The 24,079-nt window shown below is 38.6% G+C and overlaps 1 protein-coding gene across 1 annotated transcript in view; it reads left to right on the top strand.

The window, feature by feature from the left end:
- The window catches only part of gucy1b1 (guanylate cyclase 1 soluble subunit beta 1), a 46,501-nt gene that overhangs the window by 15,068 nt on the left and 7,354 nt on the right, over nt 1-24,079 (top strand). The window contains exons 6-11 of the mRNA XM_017709380.2: nt 4,082-4,312; nt 6,893-7,009; nt 7,998-8,131; nt 11,272-11,469; nt 21,032-21,269; nt 23,187-23,327. Coding sequence (XP_017564869.1) covers nt 4,082-4,312; nt 6,893-7,009; nt 7,998-8,131; nt 11,272-11,469; nt 21,032-21,269; nt 23,187-23,327 — 1,059 coding nt within the window. The remainder of the gene's footprint in view (nt 1-4,081; nt 4,313-6,892; nt 7,010-7,997; nt 8,132-11,271; nt 11,470-21,031; nt 21,270-23,186; nt 23,328-24,079) is intronic.

The following is a 24,079-nucleotide window of genomic DNA, read 5'->3' on the forward strand; positions in this document are numbered from 1 at the left end:
CTAATTTATTCATAAAGCAAAGCTTTTGAACAACATCTTAAACATTTTTATACTGGATGAACTTATCATAATGCCCTACATACTGTTCACCTGTTTAATCTGATTTTTTTTTTTTTTTTACACAGAACATAGATATAATATATTAAACATACAACATTAAAAATGCATTTTGGCAAACAAATCAATCATCCTTTTGGCTGCACTAAACCATACTTTTCTGCATAATTCAATGCTTGGGATGCAAACATCATCATCCAGAGAGATTTTATGTGAAATAATTTATTGTACCCTTCCTGGATCGGGGCCTTGTCGTGGCTGAAGGGCTTGTATGGTCTAGGGATCTTCAGAGCTAAGTCGTCGGGAGCAATATGCTCCTGGTAGGGTCTCCCAGGGTGAACAGGTCTGGAGTGAAGACCCCGACTAACACGATCCAAAAGTTTATTCTCCATGAATATGGTACATAAAAAAATCATGTACCCTGCCCGGGAAAGGGTCACCGGGACCTACCCCTGGAGCCAGGCCTGGAGGTAGTGTTCCACGGCGAGCGCCTGGTGGCCGGGCAGCCCACGTAATCCGGCCGGGCTCAGCCCGAAGAGGCAATATGGGGACGCCATGTGGGCCCACCACCCGCAAGATCCAGCATGGGGGAGCGGTGCAGTGCCATATTGGCAGTGGGAGATGGCGGGGAGGCCCTAGTTGGCCTAGGCCCCTGCAGCAGAAACTAGCTCTTGGTACATGGAATGTAACCTCACTGGGGGGAAGGAGCCGGAACTTGTGCAGGAGGTTGAAAGGTACCAACTAGATATAGTTGGGCTCACCTCCACCCACAGTGTCGGCTCTGGAACCAAACTCCTGGATAGGGGTTGGTCTCTCTCCTACTCAGGGGTTGCACAGGGTGAGAGGCGCCGGGCGGGTGTGGGGATACTCACAAGTCCCCGGCTGGTGACCAGGCAGTTGGAGTTTGTCCCGGTGGATGAGAGGGTCGCCTCAGTGCGAATTAAAATTGCAGAGAGAAAAACTTTGACTGTTGTCTGTGCGTATGCACCAAACAACAGGTCAGAGTATTCAGCCTTCCTGGAGCGAGTGGGCGGGGTTCTGGAAAGGGTCCCGCCTACAGACTCCATAGTCCTACTGGGAGACTTCAATGCTCACATTGGCAATGACTGGGAGACCTGGAGAGGCGTGATTGGGAAGAACGGCCTGCCCGATCTAAACCCGAATGGTGAGTTGTTATTGGACTTCTGTGCCAGGCATGGATTGTCCATAACGAACACCAAGTTCGAACACAGGGATGTTCAAAAGTGTACATGGTACCAGAGCTCCTTGGGTCAAAGGTCAATGATCGACTTTGTTGTCGTTTCATCTGACTTGGGACCATATGTTCTGGACACTAGGGTGAAGAGAGGTGCTGAGCTGTCAACTGATCACCATCTGGTGGTGAGTTGGATCAGATGACAGGGAAGACTGATGGTCAGACCCGGTAGGCCCAAGCGAATAATGAGGGTGTGCTGGGAACGACTTTCAGAGGCCCCTGTTCGGAATGATTTCAACTCTCACCTCCGGGAGAGCTTTTCTCACGTCCCGGAGGAGGTAGGGGACATGGAGTCTGAATGGACCCTGTTCAAAACCTCCATTGTGGAAGCTGCCAGACGTAGCTGTGGCCAAAAGCTTGTGGGTGCCTGTCGAGGCGGTAACCCAAGAACCTCCTGCTGGACACCGGTGGTGAGGGAGGCCGTCAAGCTGAAGAAAGAGGCCTTTAGGGACTGGTTGGCCCGAAGGACTCCCGATTCAGCAGATAGGTAACGACAGGCAAAAAAGGTGGAAGCTGCAACGGTGGCAGAAGCAAAATCCAGGGCATGGGAGGAGTTTGGTGAGGCCTTGGAAAAAGACTTTCGTTCGGCCTCAAAGAGGTTCTGGACAACTGTCCGGCGACTCAGGAGGGGTCGGGGTGGCTGCGCCCAAGCTGTATTCGGCAAGGGTGGAGAAACTCTGACTTTGAATGAGGATATTGTCGGTCGGTGGAAGGAGCACTTTGAGGAACTTCTTAATCCGGGAGACGTGCCTCCCTCACGGGAGTCAGGGCCAGAGGCTTCTGGGGTGTCAAGTTCCATTTCCCTGGTGGAGGTCACTGAGGTAGTTGGTAAGCTCCTCAGTGGTAATGCACCGGGGGTGGATGAGATTCGTCCAGAAATGCTTAAGGCTCTGGATACTGTGGGGCTGTCATGGCTAACACGCCTTTGCAATATTGCATGGACCTCGGGAACAGTGCCCTTGGACTGGCAGACTGGGGTGGTGGTCCCTATTTTTACAAAGGGGGACCGGAGGGTGTGTGCCAATTATCGAGGTATCACACTGCTCAGCCTCCCTGGGAAAGTCTATGCAAAGGTGCTGGAAAGGAGACTCTGACTGATAGTTGAACCTCAGATTGAGGAGGAACAATGTGGATTCCGTCCCGGCTGTGGAACAATGGATCAGCTTTTCACCCTCTCACAGATTGTTGAGGGGGCATGGGAGTTTGCCAACCCAGTCTACATGTGTTTTGTGGACTTGGAGAAGGCTTATGACCGTGTTCCTCGAGATATCTTGTGGGAGGTCCACCGGGAGTATGGGGTGCCGGGGCTACTACTCCGGGCTATCCAATCTCTGTACTCCCGGAGTGAGAGCTGTGTCTGTATACTCGGCATTAAGTCAGACTCTTTCAGGGTTAGCGTTGGACTTCGCCAGGGTTGTGCTTTGTCTCCACTCTTGTTCGTGATATTCATGGACAGAGTGTCCGGGCGTAGCCGGGGTCAGGAGGGCATTGTGTGTGGAGGCCGGAGGGTGGCGTCTCTGCTATTTGCAGATGATGTTGTTCTTTTGGCGGAATCACATGGATGCCTCCAACGCTCGCTGGAGCGGTTTGTAGCTGAGTGTGAAGCGGTTGGTATGCGGATCAGCACCTCCAAGTCTGAGTCCATGGTCTTGGCCCGGAAAAGGATGGCATGCCCACTCCAGGTAAGGGGAAAGGACCTACCCCAGGTGGAGGAGTTTAAGTATCTTGGGGTCTTGTTCACGAGTGACGGGAAGAGGGATCGTGAGATCGGACGTAGGCTGGGACAGGCGGCAGCAGTAATGCGGTCACTGTACCAGACTGTAGTGGTGAAGAGGGAGTTGAGCCAAAAGGCGAAGCTCTCTGTTTACCGGTCGATCTACATCCCAACCCTCACCTATGGTCATGAGCTGTGGGTAATGACCGAAAGAACGAGATCGCGAATACAAGCGGCGGAAATGAGCTTTCTTTGTCGGGTGGCGGGCTACACGCTCTGCGATAGAGTGAGGAGCTCGGTCATCCGGAAGGAGCTTAGAGTAGAGCCGCTACTCCTCCGCATTGAGAGGAGCCAGCTGAGGTGGTTCGGGCATCTGATCCGGATGCCCCCTGGACGCCTCCCGGTGGGGGTGTTCCAGGCACGGCCTACCGGGACAAGACCCCGGGGTCGCCCTAGGACACGCTGGAGGGATTATGTCTCCAAGTTGGCCTGGGAGCGGCTTGGGGTCCCTGGGAATGAGCTGGAGGAAGTTGCGGGGGACAGGGTCATCTGGGATTCTCTGCTCTCCCAACTGCTACCGCGACCCTGTTTGGACTACCGGGCAACGATGATGGATGGGAATTTATTGTAAGGAAACTGACAGACTCAGACATGGTGGTGACAGGATCCAGGGATTGTGATGTTAACAGGGTTAATACAGTCACTTCATTTACTGTCCAAAATGATCAGTAAACTAGCATATAGTATTACTAGCTGAGCATTTACATGCAAAAACATAGTACTAAATCTGGAAAATAACTTTTCTATATGGACTATTTTGCCTTATAGTGGCCTTACATGTGCCTCTCCATCTTTAAAAAAAAAAAACATTTTAGGCCAAAAGCTTCTCTCATAACTATTGTACAACAATGTCTTAGACATTTGTTAGCCTGCTCATAACCATGTCATGTAATAATAATGTGTGAGGTAGCTTTTATAGGCTTTTCATGTGTCTGGTTCCATGCTTAGTGTTTCTAAGAACAATCACTGAACTCTAAATCTATCTATACTACCAGGTCATTCAGCAGAAGAGTGAGGAGTGTGACCACATTAAGTTCCTGATTGAGGAGAAGGACTCGGAGGAGGAGGCATTTTATGAGGACCTGGATGGCTTTGAAGAGAATGGCACTCAGGAGACCCGCATTAGCCCCTATACTTTCTGCAAGGCCTTCCCTTTCCACCTCATGTTTGACAAGGACCTAATGCTCACCCAGTGTGGTAACGCCATCTTCAGGGTCCTGCCACAGGTAAGACTGATATTAAGAAGTCTATAATACGCAAACAAACCTCTAATCAATCGCTAAATGTTTTATTGTGAGAGAGAGTTCAGATGAATTAAGGCTTTAGCATGATCCAACCGATGTAGATCATAATGCAGAGCAACTGTTTACCTAGTTATACCAATATTTTGAGTATATTTTGAGGTACATGGCAATCACAATGTAGTGTAATTACAGGATTATATTTTGTACATATAAAGCAGCTCTTCATAGGGCTGGGTGGTATGATGTGTTAGCTTTATCATGATAAATTACACTACAGTACCCTGTCCTGAGCACATCATGCAGGTATCATTAGAACCTCTAGTAGCGCTGCAACTACAAATCAATTGAATAAATAGCATTGGAAATCTGGCAACAAATCCGATCAATTTTTAATTATTCACATACATCCGCCTATTCAGGCAACAGCAGTTCAGCCCCACCAGGTGATAATGTGTATTTCAGCCTGAATTCCTTTTTTCGTACAGCACAAAGCAGAATAAAGGCCATTTATATACACACTCGTATTTACAAGAAGATATTGTCATATTTTACAAGATCTATCTATCTATCTATCTATCTATCTATCTGTCTATCTGTCTATCTGTCTATCTATCTATCTATCTATCTGTCTATCTGTCTATCTATCTATCTATCTATCTATCTATGCGCATACATACACACACAGTGTGAAAGTCTTAGGCACCCAAGACACATTTTCACAATCTATTACTTTGTGTAGTATGTGTTTATACTACTGAGAAAAGTGTTCATATTAAATATAATATAAAAATAGAATATTAATAATGATACCTAATGAAACCTCTCCTCGTGGAAGTCCAGTATTATATGTAGTTAAAAAGCAACTCCTGGTTTGACCAATCAGTGCTTCAGTAAATTGTGCTCATGATGTAATTGATGATATTAACAAGTCTCTGTGGTGGTTGTGAAGGTGTCAAAGAAAAATATGGACCCAAGAAATTCTTGTTACTTTTTTATTGTTTTTTGTTTTTTTGAATTATGAATATGACTTTATTCTAATGTATATTGTGATAAACTCACTGCAGAGGTATATTGTTTTAAAATTTTCTTAGATGCCTAAAACTTTCACACAATCCTGTACATATCTTCTTGTGTGTGTTATGACACATAGTGCATTCTGAACCCTAAATACGTTTGGTTGCAAAAGCCGTTAGCAGAAACAAACACCTGCTGTTCTTGGACAGAACCCGATGAATCCGTTCTGTGAATCAGCGCACAGTATTCAGGTCAGGTGACGCAGCGCTGCCACAAACTGTTTTAGGCAAAAACTCAAATGGCTCCCCACAAAGTGCAGAATGTAGGTCTTAAAATAATGGCTACTGCATCTAAACAGAGCACAGTGTGTAACAACTTAATAACCACTTTGGATTTAGCCATGTGTACACATTTCATATTGGACATAAAGTACAATATTTGGGTGTAAAAGTCAATATTTCATAACTCACATAGTGCATTACATAGGGAGCCGTGAGCTATTGGAGATTTTGCCTTTTCCGAGATAGGATCTTTTAGATCCCATGTGTCAAACACATGATCCGCCACACAATCCTATCCGGGCCGCAAAAGTGTTCTATTTTAGTGTCCATGTAATATTTTAAGGTCTACTACAAGTGTCTGTATTTTACTGTTGAAGTTGTTGCATATTTTGAATAAGCTTTGGCCAGTTCAGGTTACAGCACAACATTAATTAAAAATTAAACAAAAGTTTTTTCCTCCGGCCCAAAGATTTTATGAGATTTTTTTAATATGGCCCTTTTACTAGTGGAGTTTGACAGCCTTGTTATAAATATTTAATATTTTTTTGCACAACTTTCAGTTTTCTATGTTAAAGAATATTAAATAGAAACTTGTATCCATTGCATTGCTTTATTTAATCTTTGAAACATCATATGACCATTGGATTTACCTGCTTTTGCCAAAAAAGTACATTTAAATAAATAAAAATATTTTTCAATAAAACTGAATTTTGTAAGTTATCTGTATTTTGTTGAGTTATTTTTAGTCATCAAAACAATGCAACTACAGTTTGATTGATATTACATGGAATGCACAGTAAAACAACATGATTTAGATTGAGATTTGTTTTTGCAAATGAACTACATATTATATATATATTCTAAAAAGTCACAGTAATAAAACTGCCTATTTAATTTTAATGGATTCAGAGGTTAGAAAATTGTCATGTAACAATGAATCATTATTGTTGGTAAATAAAACACACAAGCAACAAAAATTTGTAGTATTTGGGCCTTTTAAGTATCGCACCATTACACTTTAGCCATATTGCCCACTGTTGTGGTTGTGGGTTGTTACCTTTTTTGTGGTCATCTTGCTCGCTTGAACTGAAAAACACATTAAGCGGATGAGTCAAAAATAGTTTACAACTATCTGAGTAACGTCTTATGTAATGACTTAGTGGGAACACAGAGTATGGCTGAAATTCTAAGAAAGCACACAAATATGATGAAACAGAAAAAGTATTGCCTGCTGATTCTCTCTTCCTCTCTGCATGTAATTTCACAGCTCCAGCCTGGTGTGTGTAATCTGTCCTCTGTGTTCTCCTTGGTGCGGCCTCACATTGACTTCAGTTTCCATGGCATCCTGTCCCATATCAACACTGTGTTTGTGCTTCGGAGTAAGGTTAGCAAACCTGACCATGTACCAGTCCAAGCCTGAGGAAACTGATGATGAAGATATTGTTTACAACCACCTCTAGCTCAATATCTCGTCGTTTTTCACAAAGAAAGGAACATATTTTAAACTGTAATGATAAAAAAAAAAAGATCTAACAAAATATTCTAGCAGTTACATTATTAAAGGTATTACCAGGATCTTTTTTAGAGGTGATTGAAAAACAACTTTGTTTATTTCATGTGAAGTTAATTAAAGGCACTGTACATATTTTTAGAGATGATTTTAGAGCTAAATTACACATAAATTGACCAAAAACTCATTCATTTAATATACAATAAATTACATCAGCAAGTGAATTAAAGGTGCTCATTCTAGAATATCCTCTGAACTGAATCCAATAGCATTACTTCCCATAGGTCATTTTAAGGACACTATCATTCTTTAGTTAGTTTTTAGTAATGTAATGCCAGTTTGTTGTAGATACATGCATACAATTATTGTAATGTGATTCTGGTGCTTCAGAAACTATAAAAAATGTAAGATTGCTGTAGATGATCATACTAATTAAGAAAGCTGTATTTTTTCATGTAAAAATGAAAAAATAATGCAATTCATATCCAGAATGTACCATATTTGAAGTGGAGATTATTTCTTGAGGCTGATACCTTGACAAGATATGGCTATAAATAGACTAGTAAAATATATTTTTTATCCTTTAATTCATAATTTCATGTTGAAACCTTAAATATTGAGTAAAACATCTAAATATATTGTTTACTGTCCAATTTGATAAAATTTCAAGCTACACTATGTAGCTTATTACTGAATAAAATAAGTTTCAAAATGACAATGGATTCCAGCAGTGAAGCACATGCCTTTGGCAGCTTCCACAGCTCAAAAAATCTACTCCAAAAAAAGCCATGAGAGAAGCGTTAAAGATATTCATAGGCTTTCTGAATACAACCCTGCTGCTTGTGTGTTTGTGTGGATGTAGGAGGGCCTGCTGAACGTGGAGACTGCAGAGTGTGAGGACGAGCTGACGGGAGCGGAGATTAGTTGCCTCAGGCTGAAAGGCCAGATGATTTCCCTCCCAGAGACTGAAAACATCCTCTTCCTGTGCTCACCCAGGTACCGCACTCAATTTTTACAGAAGTCTGACGGAAATGCAGCTACGCTTCTGGGTGCTGAAAATACGACTCGAAATAAAATGAAATGAGAATTGTCACCAGTACTGATTTGAAAGAGCTAAAAATTCTGATAACTGACAGTATTGGCTGATATAATTTTAGATGGTTAAAGGTTTCCCAGACTCGGGTAATTAAATAGTACTTCACTGACTGATAAAACTGTCAGATAAAACTGTGAATTGCCAATTATGGCAGACTTGTGTAGACATATTAATAGCTTCCCAGAATCCTCAGCAGTTTTGTTGGTATAGGTAAATTAGATGTTGTGTCAGTTCTCTTCACAGAAATGTATCTTTTGTCCTTACCAATAGGAAAGGTTTTACTGGATGTACTTTACATGTTGAGCATCAAAGCATTAGGATCCTTGTATTACAGTTGTCTGTTTACTATTACATTGATCATTTGATGTTTATTTCAAATTTTTATCAAGCTTTTTTCAAGTTATAGAACAGTGTAGTTTAATATTTCTGACAATTTCAGTATATTTTGTGCTGTATATTTTGGAATAAAACCATTTTAGATGTTTAGGTAAACTTATTTTTGTAGGTTAAAAGTGGCTTATTATTCTATAATGCTCCGTCACTTTTTAACAACAATCATTTTCAACAACTGAAGTAAATCTGAAATTTTCTTTGTGCGAAATGTAAAAATATATTGGATAAATCTCTGTGAATATTGCTTCCTAACTTTAGTCCCTGCAGGCCCAGGAAAACATTGCTTAATGTCGTTATACATCTAAAGGCTGAAACTGGCTTCTTATTCAGATTTTCAGTTCCATTTAACCTGTGTAGGAATCTGAATCTAACTGTTGCATTTCAGGTGGAACAGGAAATTTGAATAAGAAACCAACTTCAGCCTCGTCGAACTCTTGAGTGATTTGTCAGGCAGACAGGTGAGAGAGGACACAAAAGTGTGGCAAACGCGCTGCTGTCCATGTTACACTAAGAATAACCCTTAAATGCCTGGCTGTCTCGAAAACAAAGTGGATGCAAGGGACTAGCAGGAGGTGATGGAGGGTCTGCTGCAGTTTCATTTTTATTTGAAACGTGTCTGAAACATCAATGACCTGAGGTAGAATTTCAACCAGGATACTATATGTACTGATACCACCCGCTACTGACATACGAAATTGCCTTATGAGTGTGATGTTTTAGTAGGTGAGATGTTGTAGCATGTGGTTGTTCGTGCACTAAATTTAAAGATGGTAGAATATTTGCTAAATATAGTAAACTAAATCAGAGTGGACAGTGGGCTGAAGACTAATGTCCACTTTTCAGTTATTCTGTAGACCTCTCATTGGTTACCTCCTTCAGACAGGGAGGGGAGAGGGATTTTTCATTTCAGTCAGTGTGCATGTGCTAATACCTAATTTCAGTCCAGTGGCCATGTGGATGAGGTGGACGCACTTCATACTAGCGGGCAATAACTCAATTGAACAACAGCTTCACCTTGTATTGCAGCAGGAGACACAGTTAGTAAGAACAATCAGATTTCTTTTCCGTGGCCCAATTTTTTGGAGGCAAATTAAAATCCTCCAACAGACCTTTCTTTTGAAGTGCGACAGCTTTTCTGCAATAAAAACCAAAACAGCTCACATGCAGTGAAGTGCTGTGATTAGAGTAGTAGTGAAGAAATGAGATGAGATACAGAAATGGATGTGTTTTATAGCTACTGGCTTTGTGAAAGCAAACAACCTTGAGCTCTAAGAAGTTACATAGCTACAAAAATACTTAAATAAATAGTGGCACATTCTGTATGTTATGATCTTATACATCTGTATACAGCAGCCTTTCACAACCATCTGGTGCTAGGTGAGTGGTTTTGTCTGTCTGCTTAACTTGACTTCAAAACTATTGTTAACTGTAGAATTGCTACTGTTGAATAGGGAGCACCTTTAAGAGCAACCTAGAAGGAACATTCCTGCATTTCTTCACTTAATCTGGATCTGAAGCACAGATAGTGTGCAGCTGATTACCACTTCAACTTTTTCATGTATTTACCAAAAGAACAGTAAACCTGTTGACTGAAACTCACCTTAATAGAAATTTGCTGAATTCAGTGAATATATTGTGAATTAAAACAGGTCTTAGGAGTACTTAATCCACTTATGGGCAACACAGTTTAAAAAAAAAAAAAAAAAAAAAAAGTTCTGGTTACTTTTGCTTCCTCTTAGGATTTCTGGTATCCATGGTGATGAATCACTGCAAATTCTTCACTCTGGAAAACTAGTCCCATCTCCAAAAGAATGAATTGTATAGCTTATTTTACAAATATGTCAAACTGTAGAATTCATCACTGTTTGCATGCTGCTGGAGCTTTGTTTCGTTCGTTATGTCAGTATTTCCTTATTTAGTATTCAGAAGTTTTGACTTCCGTCAAAGCTTCAGACATCACCAAAAGTCTAAAATACTTTTGTAAATTCCTGACAATTGATGAACATTTAAAACTCTATTAAACAAGACATTTTACCATAAAACCATTAGAAACATGTAAATTATTTATCTATGGAGACTGAGACAAAGAGTGAAAGCAGGCTAACGAATTGGTTTAATTTGAATGTTAAATCTATTTTAGTATTAAACACTGTAAGTCATCAATTCTGAATGCAATGTTCTATCGATGGGGTTTCATCTGTGATGCAATTGAACTCAGACCACTATGTTAGCAGTGGAATAAGTTGCCGTGAAACCATGAAAACATACTGCTTAACAAAGATTTTACAATTTGACAACTCGAACCATTTCATTAAAAAAAAAACAAAAAAAAACACAAACTAAAATGAATGGACATACTTAAAGGTATAGTTAATCATGAAATGTACATTTTATCTATAGTTTTAAAACGGTACTACCGAAAGTGAGTGCTGAAGTATTTAAAACCAGCCTTACATTTTTCACATTAAGATTTACTGACCAAATTCGGCTACTGGCCATTTGGGTTTGAGTCAAAGGCATCAAAATCATTGTTCTTGTTGTGCGAATACAGGCTATAGACGTGACACTTTTAAGTGTTGCGTTTTCAGTGCAGAAACCGTAGCAACTACTGAGCTTTACCCTACTTTTGCTCATCCACTCCCGTCAGTGTAATGAACCTGGACGACTTGACGCGGAGGGGCCTGTACCTGAGTGACATCCCGCTTCACGATGCCACACGTGACCTGGTTCTGCTGGGAGAACAGTTCAGAGAGGAGTACAAACTAACGCAGGAGCTGGAGATCCTCACCGACCGCCTGCAGCACACGCTCCGAGCCCTGGAGGACGAGAAGAAGAAGACTGACAGGTCAGTCCTCCCGCATCCCACAAAGCTGCCTGTCACATAATGTAGTGCATTCAAAGGTTGGCTCTTAAGTGTATGTCAGTCGGATCACTCCATCACTTCACTACTTTGAATAAAAGTACCTATATGTGGTACTTTGCATAATAACACACGTTAAATAGGTCTACGATTAGTGTGATGTAATACAGATTGTCTTATAAAATGATAGATATTTCACAAAAATGAAATTAATAATTTAACTGCCAATTATAGCTTAGCTCAATGTATACTGACAATGCTAGGCTATATCAATTGCTATATTATTACTCAGCTATCATGAGAAACCTTTTTAAAACATGCTAAACTAATGGACTGAACTATTAGCTAATTTACAAAAATTAAAGATGAGCTAATAATTTAACTGCAATTTGTAGCTCATTAGGTTTTAGTAATGGCTTTTGGTTAATGTCACACCAATTGTTAATTGGCCACATATCAAAAATCTACTTAACTTCTGGCCAGATATTTTACAGAAATAAAAGATTAGCCAATAATTCTAGCATAGCTCATTGTATGCTAGTGGTTCTGTTTCAATTCTGTTTCCACCAACTGCTTATTACCCAGCTATAATGATGAGCTAAACCGACAGATACTTCACTTTACAGTAGCAAATTTATAAATAACTATTTAAATAATAAAACAGTAGCTCAGCTCAATGTATGCGAATGGATTCTGATTCATGTTGGGTAGGTAATTGCAGTAGTATTGTAGTGTTACTATTATCATTATTATGATAAACCTTTTAAACTATTAAACTGAGGGTTAGATGTTTCACTAAAGTAAAAGATTATCTAATAGTGTATCTGCAAATGCTAGCTTGCCTGTACGTTAATGGCTTCTGGTTCAATGCTAGGTTATAGTGATTGTTAGTTACTGAACTGTCATAGAACCTTTTAAAAATCGAAGCACAAGGATGTTATTATTCACATTTCAGTTCACTTTGTCTTTTGTTCATAGTTTGAAACAACTGTCTGACTCCTCTGACACTTAGCCTAAGTAGCTAGCTAGCAAGATTGTCAAACACAGAACCTCCATGAACTTCCTGACAAGAAATATTTATAAGAACTGTCTGAAGATAAAGGTCCTCAAGAGGAAGTATGAGGAGGCATAAAAATAGCCCTTAATCTGACAGAAACCCAACTTTTTTCTGCTCGTTTAGCTACATGACAGCTCCTGCGAGAAAGGGAAGCAAAAATCAGTAATATTTCTCAACTCCCTATTACAAACTCCTTCATGTCGGGCTGAATAGCAGACATACTAAAGAAATCACTGCTACCTTTTGGATAAATTCTTATCGCGATATACCTTCTTCCATGAGAAGAAATAATGGGCGAAGACTTGATGTCAAAACATAACCGCCGAAGAATGTCAGCCAAATGTAAATGTTTCACCATTGAGGTTGAGTGCATTAGAAAACACATTCGGACATTGTGTTTAAAAGGCCTTTCAGAAGTGTGATAAATGTACGTAAGCAGTATTTACACTGGTCGTTAATACATTTGATGCATGTTTAGCACATGCATTAACATGGATTCTCGTAATGTTTGCTTGGGCTCATCCTTGTTTGGACAAATGTGGTTACGAAGTGGTGCATGCTTGTTATTTGTCTAAGGAGTCTGTAAATGAACAGTGCAAAGATTACGCCAAATCTTACAACATTTGCAAGATATTTTTCTCGGAATTTAACCAAGAGTCTGTAAAATAATTCAAATGAAACGATCACATAAGGAATTGGAACACTAAATGGCCTTTAACTGTTTTTATATTCAGCCGTACATTTGTAGTTGAACTCTTACAGACGTGGTGTAATTTCAAGACCATATTTGTATTTGTGAGCAGAAGAGATATTCTGTCATGATTTCAATTTGATGAGCAGTTCCTAGGGTACAGTCTTTTTTTGCAGGAAAAAAAAACTCCTTTGCTTTTCACCACATTTTTGATGTTGAAAAAGTTATATGCAGAATCTAAGCTGTTAGAGAGAATGCAAACTGAGTGTAGCTATAATTCAGAATGGAATTGACTCTGCACTTAATTATGCAGTTATGGAACTGCATACAGGTACTGTAGAGAAGAAATCATGTTAACTGTAGATTTCTAAAGGATAAGTTATTGTTTCATTTTTACATATTGCCAAATATTTTCATTTGACATTTGCCAGAGACCTTGTGCAGAGCTTCTAGAACGATAACTTTCAAAATAAAATTATACAAAGATTTAAAACACCAGATCACCTTTCATTGTTGCATTTATAGTAAACAATACATTTGTAGCGTTGACAGTGTAAAAACCATTTAGGACGAAATTTCTACCGAAATGTACTGTTTTTACAGTGTTATATAATGCAATAATGTATTTTAAGTGCACTTGATTACTGTATTTACATTGTTTTCCCAACCCTTGCATTTATAATGTGACACTTATATGTACAAACACTGTCTAGTTAGTTTCTGATAGCAATTGCCTGAACATTCATGCATGCTGTTACACAGTTAAGAGAAATCTGTGGAGGGGAGGAGAGGTGGAAGCTTATCTCTCCTACTTTGTGAATTAAGCAAGATAAATTTGGGGGGGTTGTGGGATGGTTGTCAAAAACAAATCTATAACCTGTCCTAAAATCACTTCTTGACTGTATTATTATGATCATTCATTGACTTATGGTATAAAAGTCATTGAGAGTCCTTCCTTTTCTTCATAATTTTCATGATATTTAATGTTTTTGGGATATTTTGGTAAAATATTTGGAAAAAGAAGCAGCTCAGACTAAAAATATACACTAAAATGCATCTCTGTTCTGAATATGAATAATATTATTATTCCTGTTGATAATCTTGTTTGTTGAGATAGCAGTATGATGACTGCATTTCTAGCCATGCTTTTTCGTTTACAGTTTTGCGTTTTAATTGCTGTATGTAAGGTATAGCCTCCCTCTCTCAGTCTGTCAGAGTGGTTTGATATGAAGTGGTTCACTGTAGAGAAACAAAGACTGAGATTTCTTTACAGTGATAGTGTGAGGAACCTGGGGTCACCATGTTTACAACACAAATACAGCCAATTTATTTACTATCCAAATCACCAGTGAGCCTACACAAGACTTAGTCATGTTCTAGTTACTATACAATCCTACAATTTAACCTGATTCACCCAGAATGCACCATCCACAAAAACGAAGTCTTTTTCCAAAAATGCAAAAAAGCGAACGGATAAAGGTTAGACAAACTGATTCGAAGCTATTGACACAGAAATGCAAATCGAATGTAAATGTAATTTATAACGTAACTACCTATGAATTCAAATATGCAGTTATTTAATTAGACATAGAAAACAACATTAACTCTACACTTAGTTATTATTTCTCATTTCAAATACAAAAGAAGCAGAAATGTGCAGCATTTCTTCTGAAATAAACGTTTACATTTCTGAGACGTATATTTGCTGAAAGATCCCAAAAGACATACATATCATGAACATCTAGCAGTGTTTTGTTTTCTGTCCAAGATGGCTGTCTTTCTTTTCCTGTTCTAGAAATAAGCCTCTGCAGGGAAGCAGGCTGCCTCAGCATGTGTGCATTTGTGTTTGTATGTCTTTGTGTTTGCTAAATCTGATGGAAAGCTCAGTATTTCACACCGCGCTCTACGTCCCAGACCTGCCCAGACAGCAAACACTGACAGCTGTTTGGAGCTTTGAGTGCCGCATCGCTGCTCCGTGTAAAAAGTTCAATCCACAGTCGCCCCGTGGTGGATTTGGCGATGTGACTGCCGCAGGCATTGTCAGCTCAAATCCGCCCAGAGCTAAAAAATGGCCACAGCGGAACGAAAAGATGAATGCGGCACGTTTGCGCAGCCACTGAGACCATTAGTTTAAAATACTGATTTATTGCCTTTGATTTACTGCTATTTAGTGTATTTAGTGTATTAACTGATTCCATTATAAACCACTTAATGTCTAGTTTAAGTGTTAACAAAAGTCTAGGGTTACAAAAGTACCATAACCACAAGCTGAAACAAGAATGATCAACTGTTCTATTGTTGATGCTGGATTTCATGGCGTGTTCTGTAGCTTACATAATCAAGTTTGTTGTACAGAAACTGTTTGTTTATTGTCAGTCCACATATAAAATAAAATGGCAAAAAAAAAAAATATATATATATATATATACATACATACATATACATATATATATATATATATATATATATATATATATATATACACAGTGAAAATCCCTGGTCAACACTAAGACCAACATTCAAGACACAGCTGGTCAAAAATTGTGTGTGTGTGTGTGTGTTTTTTTGACCAGCTGTGTCTTGAATGTTGGTCTTAGTGTTGACCAGGGATTTTCACTGTGCATCACTATAGTAAAGGAATTGCATAGCATGGTATAGCACATTTATAGGGGGATTGTTCCTTCTCAATCAATCTCATCCCAGTCATAAATAATCATAATGGTTTTTGAAGACGTACGTCTTGAACTGCCATTATTAACCCCTTTTCACAGTAGCCTTAAATTGCAATTGTGGAGGTCTCTCTGTTCAGCCTTGAATTTTAAAAGATTCAAATGGAATTTCAACAAATGTGCATAGACTGAGGCACGTTTCCAACCTGATGTACAAACCTTTTAGCAGTTGGTCCCCATGACAGGATCAATTAGGCACAAATGACTTTAGTGGGGCATGACTACCTTCACCCATCCACTAGGTTTACCGTCTCCATCATAAAACCACACAGGTATTCAGTTGAAAAAGGAAGCAGACAAAATGATAAACAATGGTCACTAAGCTGATAGTCAACACATCTTAACATCAGGTATTTCATATTATGTGGAATGAAAGGCAAAGAAACAAAAAAAAATCTTAATCATATCATGATAAATATATTATATATAACTTATTATTATATATAACTTATTGCTGATGGAAGATGCAGAGCCAGCTCAACATCATCCTCCTAAAACTTTACCAGGTACATACACTTACATTATTGTATCACTGGGAAAAAATAAAATAAACCATTTTAGTGTGCTTGTTAAACCATTTAGCACTGAGTCTGTAGATCACAGGTAGGCCAAGCTCGTGTTAGGAGTCTTGCCCATGGACTCTTGGTATGGTGAAGAGTCCTTGCCCAGGCAGGGTCTACAGTGTAGAAGGCAGAGGTGTTAATACACTACACTAGACTATACCACTCTTTTTATCGGTTAAAAGATGGGTGGAGCTGGAAAGCTCATTTACATGCTCTCATTTCTATAATGCTTTGCGATTAATAATTGACTCAGTCGTACTTCGTAGTTCAAGCGTGCGTTTGTTTTTAGAAATCATATGCACGCAAATTATATGATACAATACATTGCAATAACACATGTTGGTGTAGTGATTCTGTGAGGCATTAAACTTTTTTTAGACGCCTTTATGATAAATCTTACATATGTTTCTAGTGATAGCATTAATGGATGAAATAATGGAGATATTAAATATGCATGTTTGATGAATTGAAGAGGTCTCACATTAGGTTAAATTTAACATCATGATATAGCTCTGTACAGTAGTCATCACTAAAGAGCTGGTGTTGCATGTGCTGGCTGATTTGTTTTAATTCCCCAGACAGAGGTGTTGCAATTATCTCGGTGAATGACTCAAATATATTTGTGCATGTCTTCTTCCGAGTTGTGAACAGCAACCAGACATCGTAATTACGTCTGGTGACACACTGGTGTCAGAGGGAAAAATAGAAACATCACAATGTTCTCCGAAGGAGGCCGCTTGCCTTTTGGTCTGGAGCATGCCCCTGAGGGGAGGTTTATAAAATGTGCCTCCTCTGCAGTTTGTATTTGCAGAGCATCATGCACTTTGTTGTTTCCTTGAGACTTGAAAGCATGCTAACTGGTGATAACAGCAGAACAAAACTGCTATATGCCCGCCTCTGCTGAACAGCCTGGCTTATCTGTGCTAGCAGGTTTTCTGGACTGTGTGCATTTCCCTGCAGTCCTGTGAATTCCAGGATGCAAATAGGACTTCCAGCAACAGAAAGCTACAAATTTTTTCCAAATGCATCCAGAAAAAGCCCTGTTCATGATGGTGCACATATTAGATCCAGGCCAAAATCCACATATTGGCCCTTGTTTTAACCCCTTTAATCCTCAAAGCTGTCGATGAAGAAACTGAATGTAAATGTAATTCATTGTGTAATTCACAAAGTAATAAATTTATAGGTATGTACACATTTGAATGTTTGGAAATAAATAGTTTAAGTTTCTTAAAGCCATGTTGATCTAAAGACATCTGCTTAGAAGTGTAAAATTATGTATATGACTTCAAAACAAATTAAGTTTTCATTTAGTGAAAATTAAAGTTGGATTTTTCATTTTTACACATAATTTGAAACCTCCATTTACCTTTTGCACTGTGTTCACATTTCACGATGACCAGACCAACAGAAATGGCAAAAATGTCTTAAAGAAATCGTGTTACATTAATGTCTGTTACAAGTTAAGAATGATTTGCCTAAAGTTACCACTCTGGAGTTACGAGGTTTTGTTCCAACTGTGACAACATCCTAGTTACCATGATTTTGCCTTTTAAAGTGAATTAGTAGAATGTCTGTCCTTGTTAATGCATGTCAGCCGATCAGTTGCATTGTGATGAAGTAAGGCAGGGTTTCTTAGAAGGCCAATATTTCAGAATTGCATATGAACTATTTCAGTCTTCATCATTACATTTTGCATTAGGCTGTGGAGCAGTGAAACTGCATTCTCTCTAACTTTAAGTGTAATTGAATGTTCTTGTTTGTCTTTTCTTTGTCTACTAGAAGGTTCTTCTTGTCTGTGGGAAGGATGGGCAGAAATACCTGTGGATTTTACAGATCTGAGTCAAGAATGGACCATGATTTTCTCCTCTCTATCAAAGATGAAAGCTTTAAGTGCGGTTTATCTGATGGAGACACTTTTGGTGGTCTACCAGATCTTGGACAGTTGAATTCCATTTCCAGTGAAACTTTTTTTTGAAACTTTTTAACTTTTGAACTCCACTTTACTATTTGTTCCCTTTTTATCTTTTGACTTTCCTCTTCTTAATGCAAGTGGATTATCTCAACTTATCTGAACAAACCTTCACTTTATAAGTAGTCTGAGTAACACCGCTAGTATATAATGATTTGTTTAATCAAGTAATTGGTCTTAACTCAATTAACCATGACAGCTAGAAACACAATTATTGCAAAAAGTGAGTAAAACAAACTACAACTGTTGTGTTGATGGGCTGAATCTCAGTTGAGCCAATATATCTGAATCAAGTAAATTCAAACCTAATACAGACCCTGTCGTCCATCAAGGTGTCAGGTAGAATTAGTCGTTGTTCCAGCCACGTGCAGAGAACATGTGGCTCTACTTCTGGAATATTTATCATTTAACGTGATTCAGCCATAAGCCGACTGCTCACACAGAGCGCCATGATTTATATGCAGAAGGCATCCGCAGCAAAACTAGATCATTGAAATGTGCCCTGTCTGCAGTGTGCCCAGTAATACGAATTCATTATTTAATGCATTTTGGAGGTTTTGGCAGGGAGTAATAAGCCTACCTAAGGCGGTTTCCATAGCAACCCATCCCCTTTCTCCAGAGACCTGCTTCAATATGATGAGACTATAATCTAACCATGAGGGAGATTTCATGTCCACAAAATGTTTGCAAACACTCGTTTGTCGCGAGAAAAGCTGCACTAATCCCAATAGGCTAATTTCAAGCATGATAGACTGTATTTCCTAGACATTACACAATGGAACTCTACAAAAGGAGCCTCATTATTTTTGAATCCTTTCTTCATGTAACATCAGCATAGCGTGTGCACGAGACAGATGTGGAGAGATGCCTAAATGTGAATAAACAACAACGGTCAATAAGGTAATTAGAGTAATTAGCTCCATTCCTTAAGGACAATTGTTCAGCTTGTGTGAGGCTAAATAACTTTGGGTGGGATAATTTACTTTAGGGTTAAATTAGGTAGGGTTAAAACACTGTATATTGGTTGACCATTAAAATTGGCTGTATTTGAAAACCCCACATTTAATCTGCAAAAAATTTGCATTTTTTGCCATGATTCTAACTTATCATCTGACGATAGGGAGGCAAAAACATTGGACAGTTGTGTCTTTGGGAATTCCAATATTTGTTTAACTACTGGACAGCAGTATGGGTTTGCCAGTTACACTCATTTGCTGTCTTCATTTCCGTGCACCATTTTTGAAGGGAAAATGACTTATCAGGTTAAATGTTCGCGAGTCAACAGCTGCATACTGTGACACCAAGTAACTTTGAAGTAAGATATCACTAAATTGAGAAAAGTCTGCAAACTTCACAGCAAACCAACTAAGTTATTAAAACTTTTGCAGAATTCAGGCCACTTTGTTTCTAGTGGGTCTGTTTTTGTTGTACCATTTTGATGTTGTTTCCTTTCAAAGCAGGCAATTCTTGATCATTATGAGCAGATATAGTAAGTTACATTGGTTACACAACTCAGAATTGATTTAGACTCTTATGTTTTCTGGCCTAACAAAGTATATTTAGTTCCATGTTTAGCAAAAAAAAATGCTGTCTTTAGCCTTTTCCTTACTAAAATCAATGTTCTGACTAATCAGCATCAGTCAACAAGGTTGACTGGTAGATTTAAGAGTTCACTAGTTGTCTAGTCTGTGAAACCTACTACTACATAGCCAAAAAGTAAGCAAAGTTAGTATACAATTGGGAAACAGCAATAGATATATTCTGATTATGAGGTTATTTAGCTTGACAATTAGTATGAGAATGTTATAAAACTTTTTTTTTACAGAACTGTGCTGTGATATTTATATTATTTAAGACCACGTTTCTGTTATCTGAGTCTAAGAAATGTGACAATGGAGACTTGAGAGTTTTCAGTCATTAAAAAACTTTTTAACTAAAATTACTGGAGAAAATAACTGAAATCTAAAATTGTATCGGTCAGTAATATCAGTCAGCAGAGGTTTTAGCTCCCTAAAATTGCTGTCAGCATTAGCCACAAAATGTGAATTATTCATACCCTACTATATATGTGTATAGCTCAATGATAACTTTTTTTGGTGGTTTCTTACACTGGATAAAACGGTGATATTTATCAAAATTTACATAGCTAAAAAGAGTAGATGCAGCCATTTTGATCTTTTCAAGGTTGTCATTTTGCAATGTCATATAGTGTCAAAAACCACAAGCAACTGTGTTTACTTTTTTTACTGTTATCTGCTGATTTGAGGCTGCAGTTTGCACAATGCTATTTGGTGGGATATAAGCTTCTTTTATTGTGCTACATAAGCCACATTGCTCCAGTACAAAACTAAAAAAGCAAAATTCAGACATCAGACATGTCTTCGCTGACTGCATTTAGGAGGAAAGCATGTACGCTTGTTCTTTTCACCCAACTAAAGCACTGTAAGTTTCTCACCGATGTTCTCAAAGAAGTTGTGTTATGAACATTATATTCCATTTACATGTGTTTTTTTTTATAATTTTTCTGTGTTTTAGGTTGCTGTATTCAGTGCTACCACCTTCTGTGGCGAATGAACTGAGACACAAACGGCCTGTGCCAGCTAAGCGCTATGACAATGTGACCATCCTCTTCAGCGGCATTGTTGGATTCAATGCCTTCTGCAGTAAGCACGCCTCAGCAGAGGGAGCCATAAAGATCGTCAACCTTCTCAATGACATCTACACCAAGTTTGACATCCTTACCGACTCCCGCAAGAACCCTTACGTGTACAAGGTAAGGAATGGCCTATGTAGCAGTTTTGGAAAGTCATTTCAGCTTTGGCCACGTCGCTCACTAAATGCTAAACTTATGGGTCATAATTTTATAAAGTGCAAATCAGTAATAATATTTGATAATTATATATTTTTTTCATTTTATCACTGACATAAGTAAACCTTGACTGCCTCTTAACATTGTGCGACCATTTAAAGATAAATATTAATATTCTAAATACCAGAAGTTGCAAGACTATTTATTTATACTGATCTGCTGTTTATTCAAAAAAAGAGTCAACTAGTTGAATAATTGTCATTTAGCACAATTCAAAAAAGAACAACGAGATTGTTCTGATCAGCAATAAAAACTGTTTTGTTTGTAGCTTTGCTACTAGTGGCTAGCGACAGGTACTGCAGTTTAAGGTTATTATGTTTGGTTTTTTTTCAGCTATTCTGAGGCTAGATGACCACAGATATTGGAATATTGCTGTCTGCATTTCAGTGTACCAGTTTTTATCAGTTTGATTTGAAACAAACTTTTGTTTAATAAGGTAAATGCTGGCTTATCACCAGTTGCATACTATGTGAACAAATGAACATTCTGAAGCAAGATAGTCACTAGAATGAGAAAATTTCACAGCAAACATCTTTAAAGGTTCTGCAGAATTCTAGCCACAATATACAGCGTTGTTTTTCAAGGGTTCTGCTTTTGTTGCACTGTTCTGACGGCCATGTTTCATTGAAAGTCAGCAGTTCTTGATCAATCTGAGTGTCAAAACCTGCCAGTCTTTCTGACAGTAGAGACAGTGAGATGTATAGAATACATCTTAGCATAGTCTTCCACTTCTTGCAAGTGGAACCGATTTAGCCTCTTATGTAGTTTTTCTGGCATAACAAAGTATGTTTGGTCTTGTGTTTAACAGAAAAAATTGCTTTCCAGGTACTTCATTAATAAAAATCAGGCACTGTTTCGGCTAATTGACAGCAGCCCACAAGGCCAACTGGTGGATAAAAGAGTTGACCAGTTGTCTGGTACATAACCAAAAAACTGAATTTGTATACAGTTGGAGAACAGCAGTTGATAAAATTTATTTTGTTTATGAGATTGATTTATTTTTAGCACATTGCAGTGACTGCTGTAGATACCATGTACTTTCCAGAAAACAAGAGTACAGCAGGATGGCCTCGGTGATTTACGTGCCGGGCTTTCAGAGAGGAATGCACTTTAAGAAGCTGAGCTAACCGAAATGGGAGGCTAGAATTTCAAGGCTGGCTCACCAAAAAAAGCAATATTTACTCTAGACCATCTGTGTCTAGGTGGTCCTGAAATTTTTACTGTCTCTCGAGGGAATAGGCTCTCAAAGATGTGTGTTTAAGCATATGTCAAGGGGTATTTGGTTGTATTGAGCAAAAGACGACACGCTGGGGTTGACTGTCAGAGATTACACCGAGAACGTAATGTGTGGCCAGTTGGGCCATCGCTAATGTAACAGTTGTTGCTTTCATTCTTTTTTATTACAAGTCCATAAAATTGATTTGTTTTGACATTGCAATATTAAAGCAGTAGTTTAGGGGAAAACATGTCATTTGTACAGTTATGCCCATACCCCAAATGCAATCAAACCAAAATTGTAATGGCTAAACACAGCAAAACGTGATTTTGTCTATATCTGAAGGTACCATGTGTTGTTTAATGCCAGGCACCACATAAGCAAATCTGTTTAAGAAATTTTAACAAACTTAGCATGGTTTTGGGCAAGTATGCAATGATTTAGACTTGCAGTTTGTAGGATGCTAAAATACTGTGCATACGCTTCAATTACCTGGAGCTACATTAACTTTGCAACTTCAGTGCAAAACTGAAAAGGCAAACTTGGGTTAAGGAGAAAATCTTGATTTTTTGCTGATCTGTCGCTTTAAAATCTTTCTCTTGCAGGTAGAGACTGTTGGTGATAAGTACATGACAGTAAGTGGCCTTCCAGAACCATGCACCCACCACGCCCAGTCCATTTGCCACCTGGCCCTGGATATGATGGAGATTGCTGGGCAAGTGAAAGTGGATGAGGAACCTGTTCAGGTAACAGCGACAGAGATGAGCCTACATTAAGAAAGGAGATAGAGGAAGGCATGCTTTCTGGCATTTGTCCTCATACATCAACCCTCATAAGTCATAGTTACAGCCAACCATAACAAACACACGTTGTATTTTCTTATAAATTACTTCTCACCCATAGCTTCTGAAAGTGCATATTCTAAGTTTTCACCTTTTATGTCATAAAATATATGATGTAAGGTTGCATGAAGACCTTTTTTGAGCAGATAGTACTAATGCTGGAAATGATGCAAGTGTTGTAGGACAAATGGAAACATTGTAGCTCAGCGATGTATTTTCTAGTATCTGCATCTGTGTTTTATATCTAAAACAAAATACAGAAAAAAGGTACATCCTCTAGGCTTCCACAGCGCACAGAATGAGACAGGAAAAAGTGCTTTTAGTAACTCATTAATTGCTAATACAGCAGTGCAGTACCGTCTCAGATGGTATTATTACTCTATTATTACCGTTTTTAAACATTTCAGATGATGTAAAAGATTACAAACAGAACATTTGTAATATTTTAAGTCGTCTGAAACTTTGACTACATTTCTAAAAATAATCCCTTTCCACTCTCCTCTCTCTTAGGTACCAGAATACTAGCTATAATAAAATTGTTAAATAATCATTTTATATTAAACATTTTCATGTATGGTTCACCTGTGATGTTTTTCTAGTTTAATGGACCGCAAACAGTATATTTCTGTGCCTTTAAGACTGAGATATATAAACGA

This window comes from Pygocentrus nattereri, chromosome 22 (genome assembly GCF_015220715.1).
Source record: "Pygocentrus nattereri isolate fPygNat1 chromosome 22, fPygNat1.pri, whole genome shotgun sequence".
NCBI classification, from domain to species: Eukaryota; Metazoa; Chordata; class Actinopteri; order Characiformes; family Serrasalmidae; genus Pygocentrus; species Pygocentrus nattereri.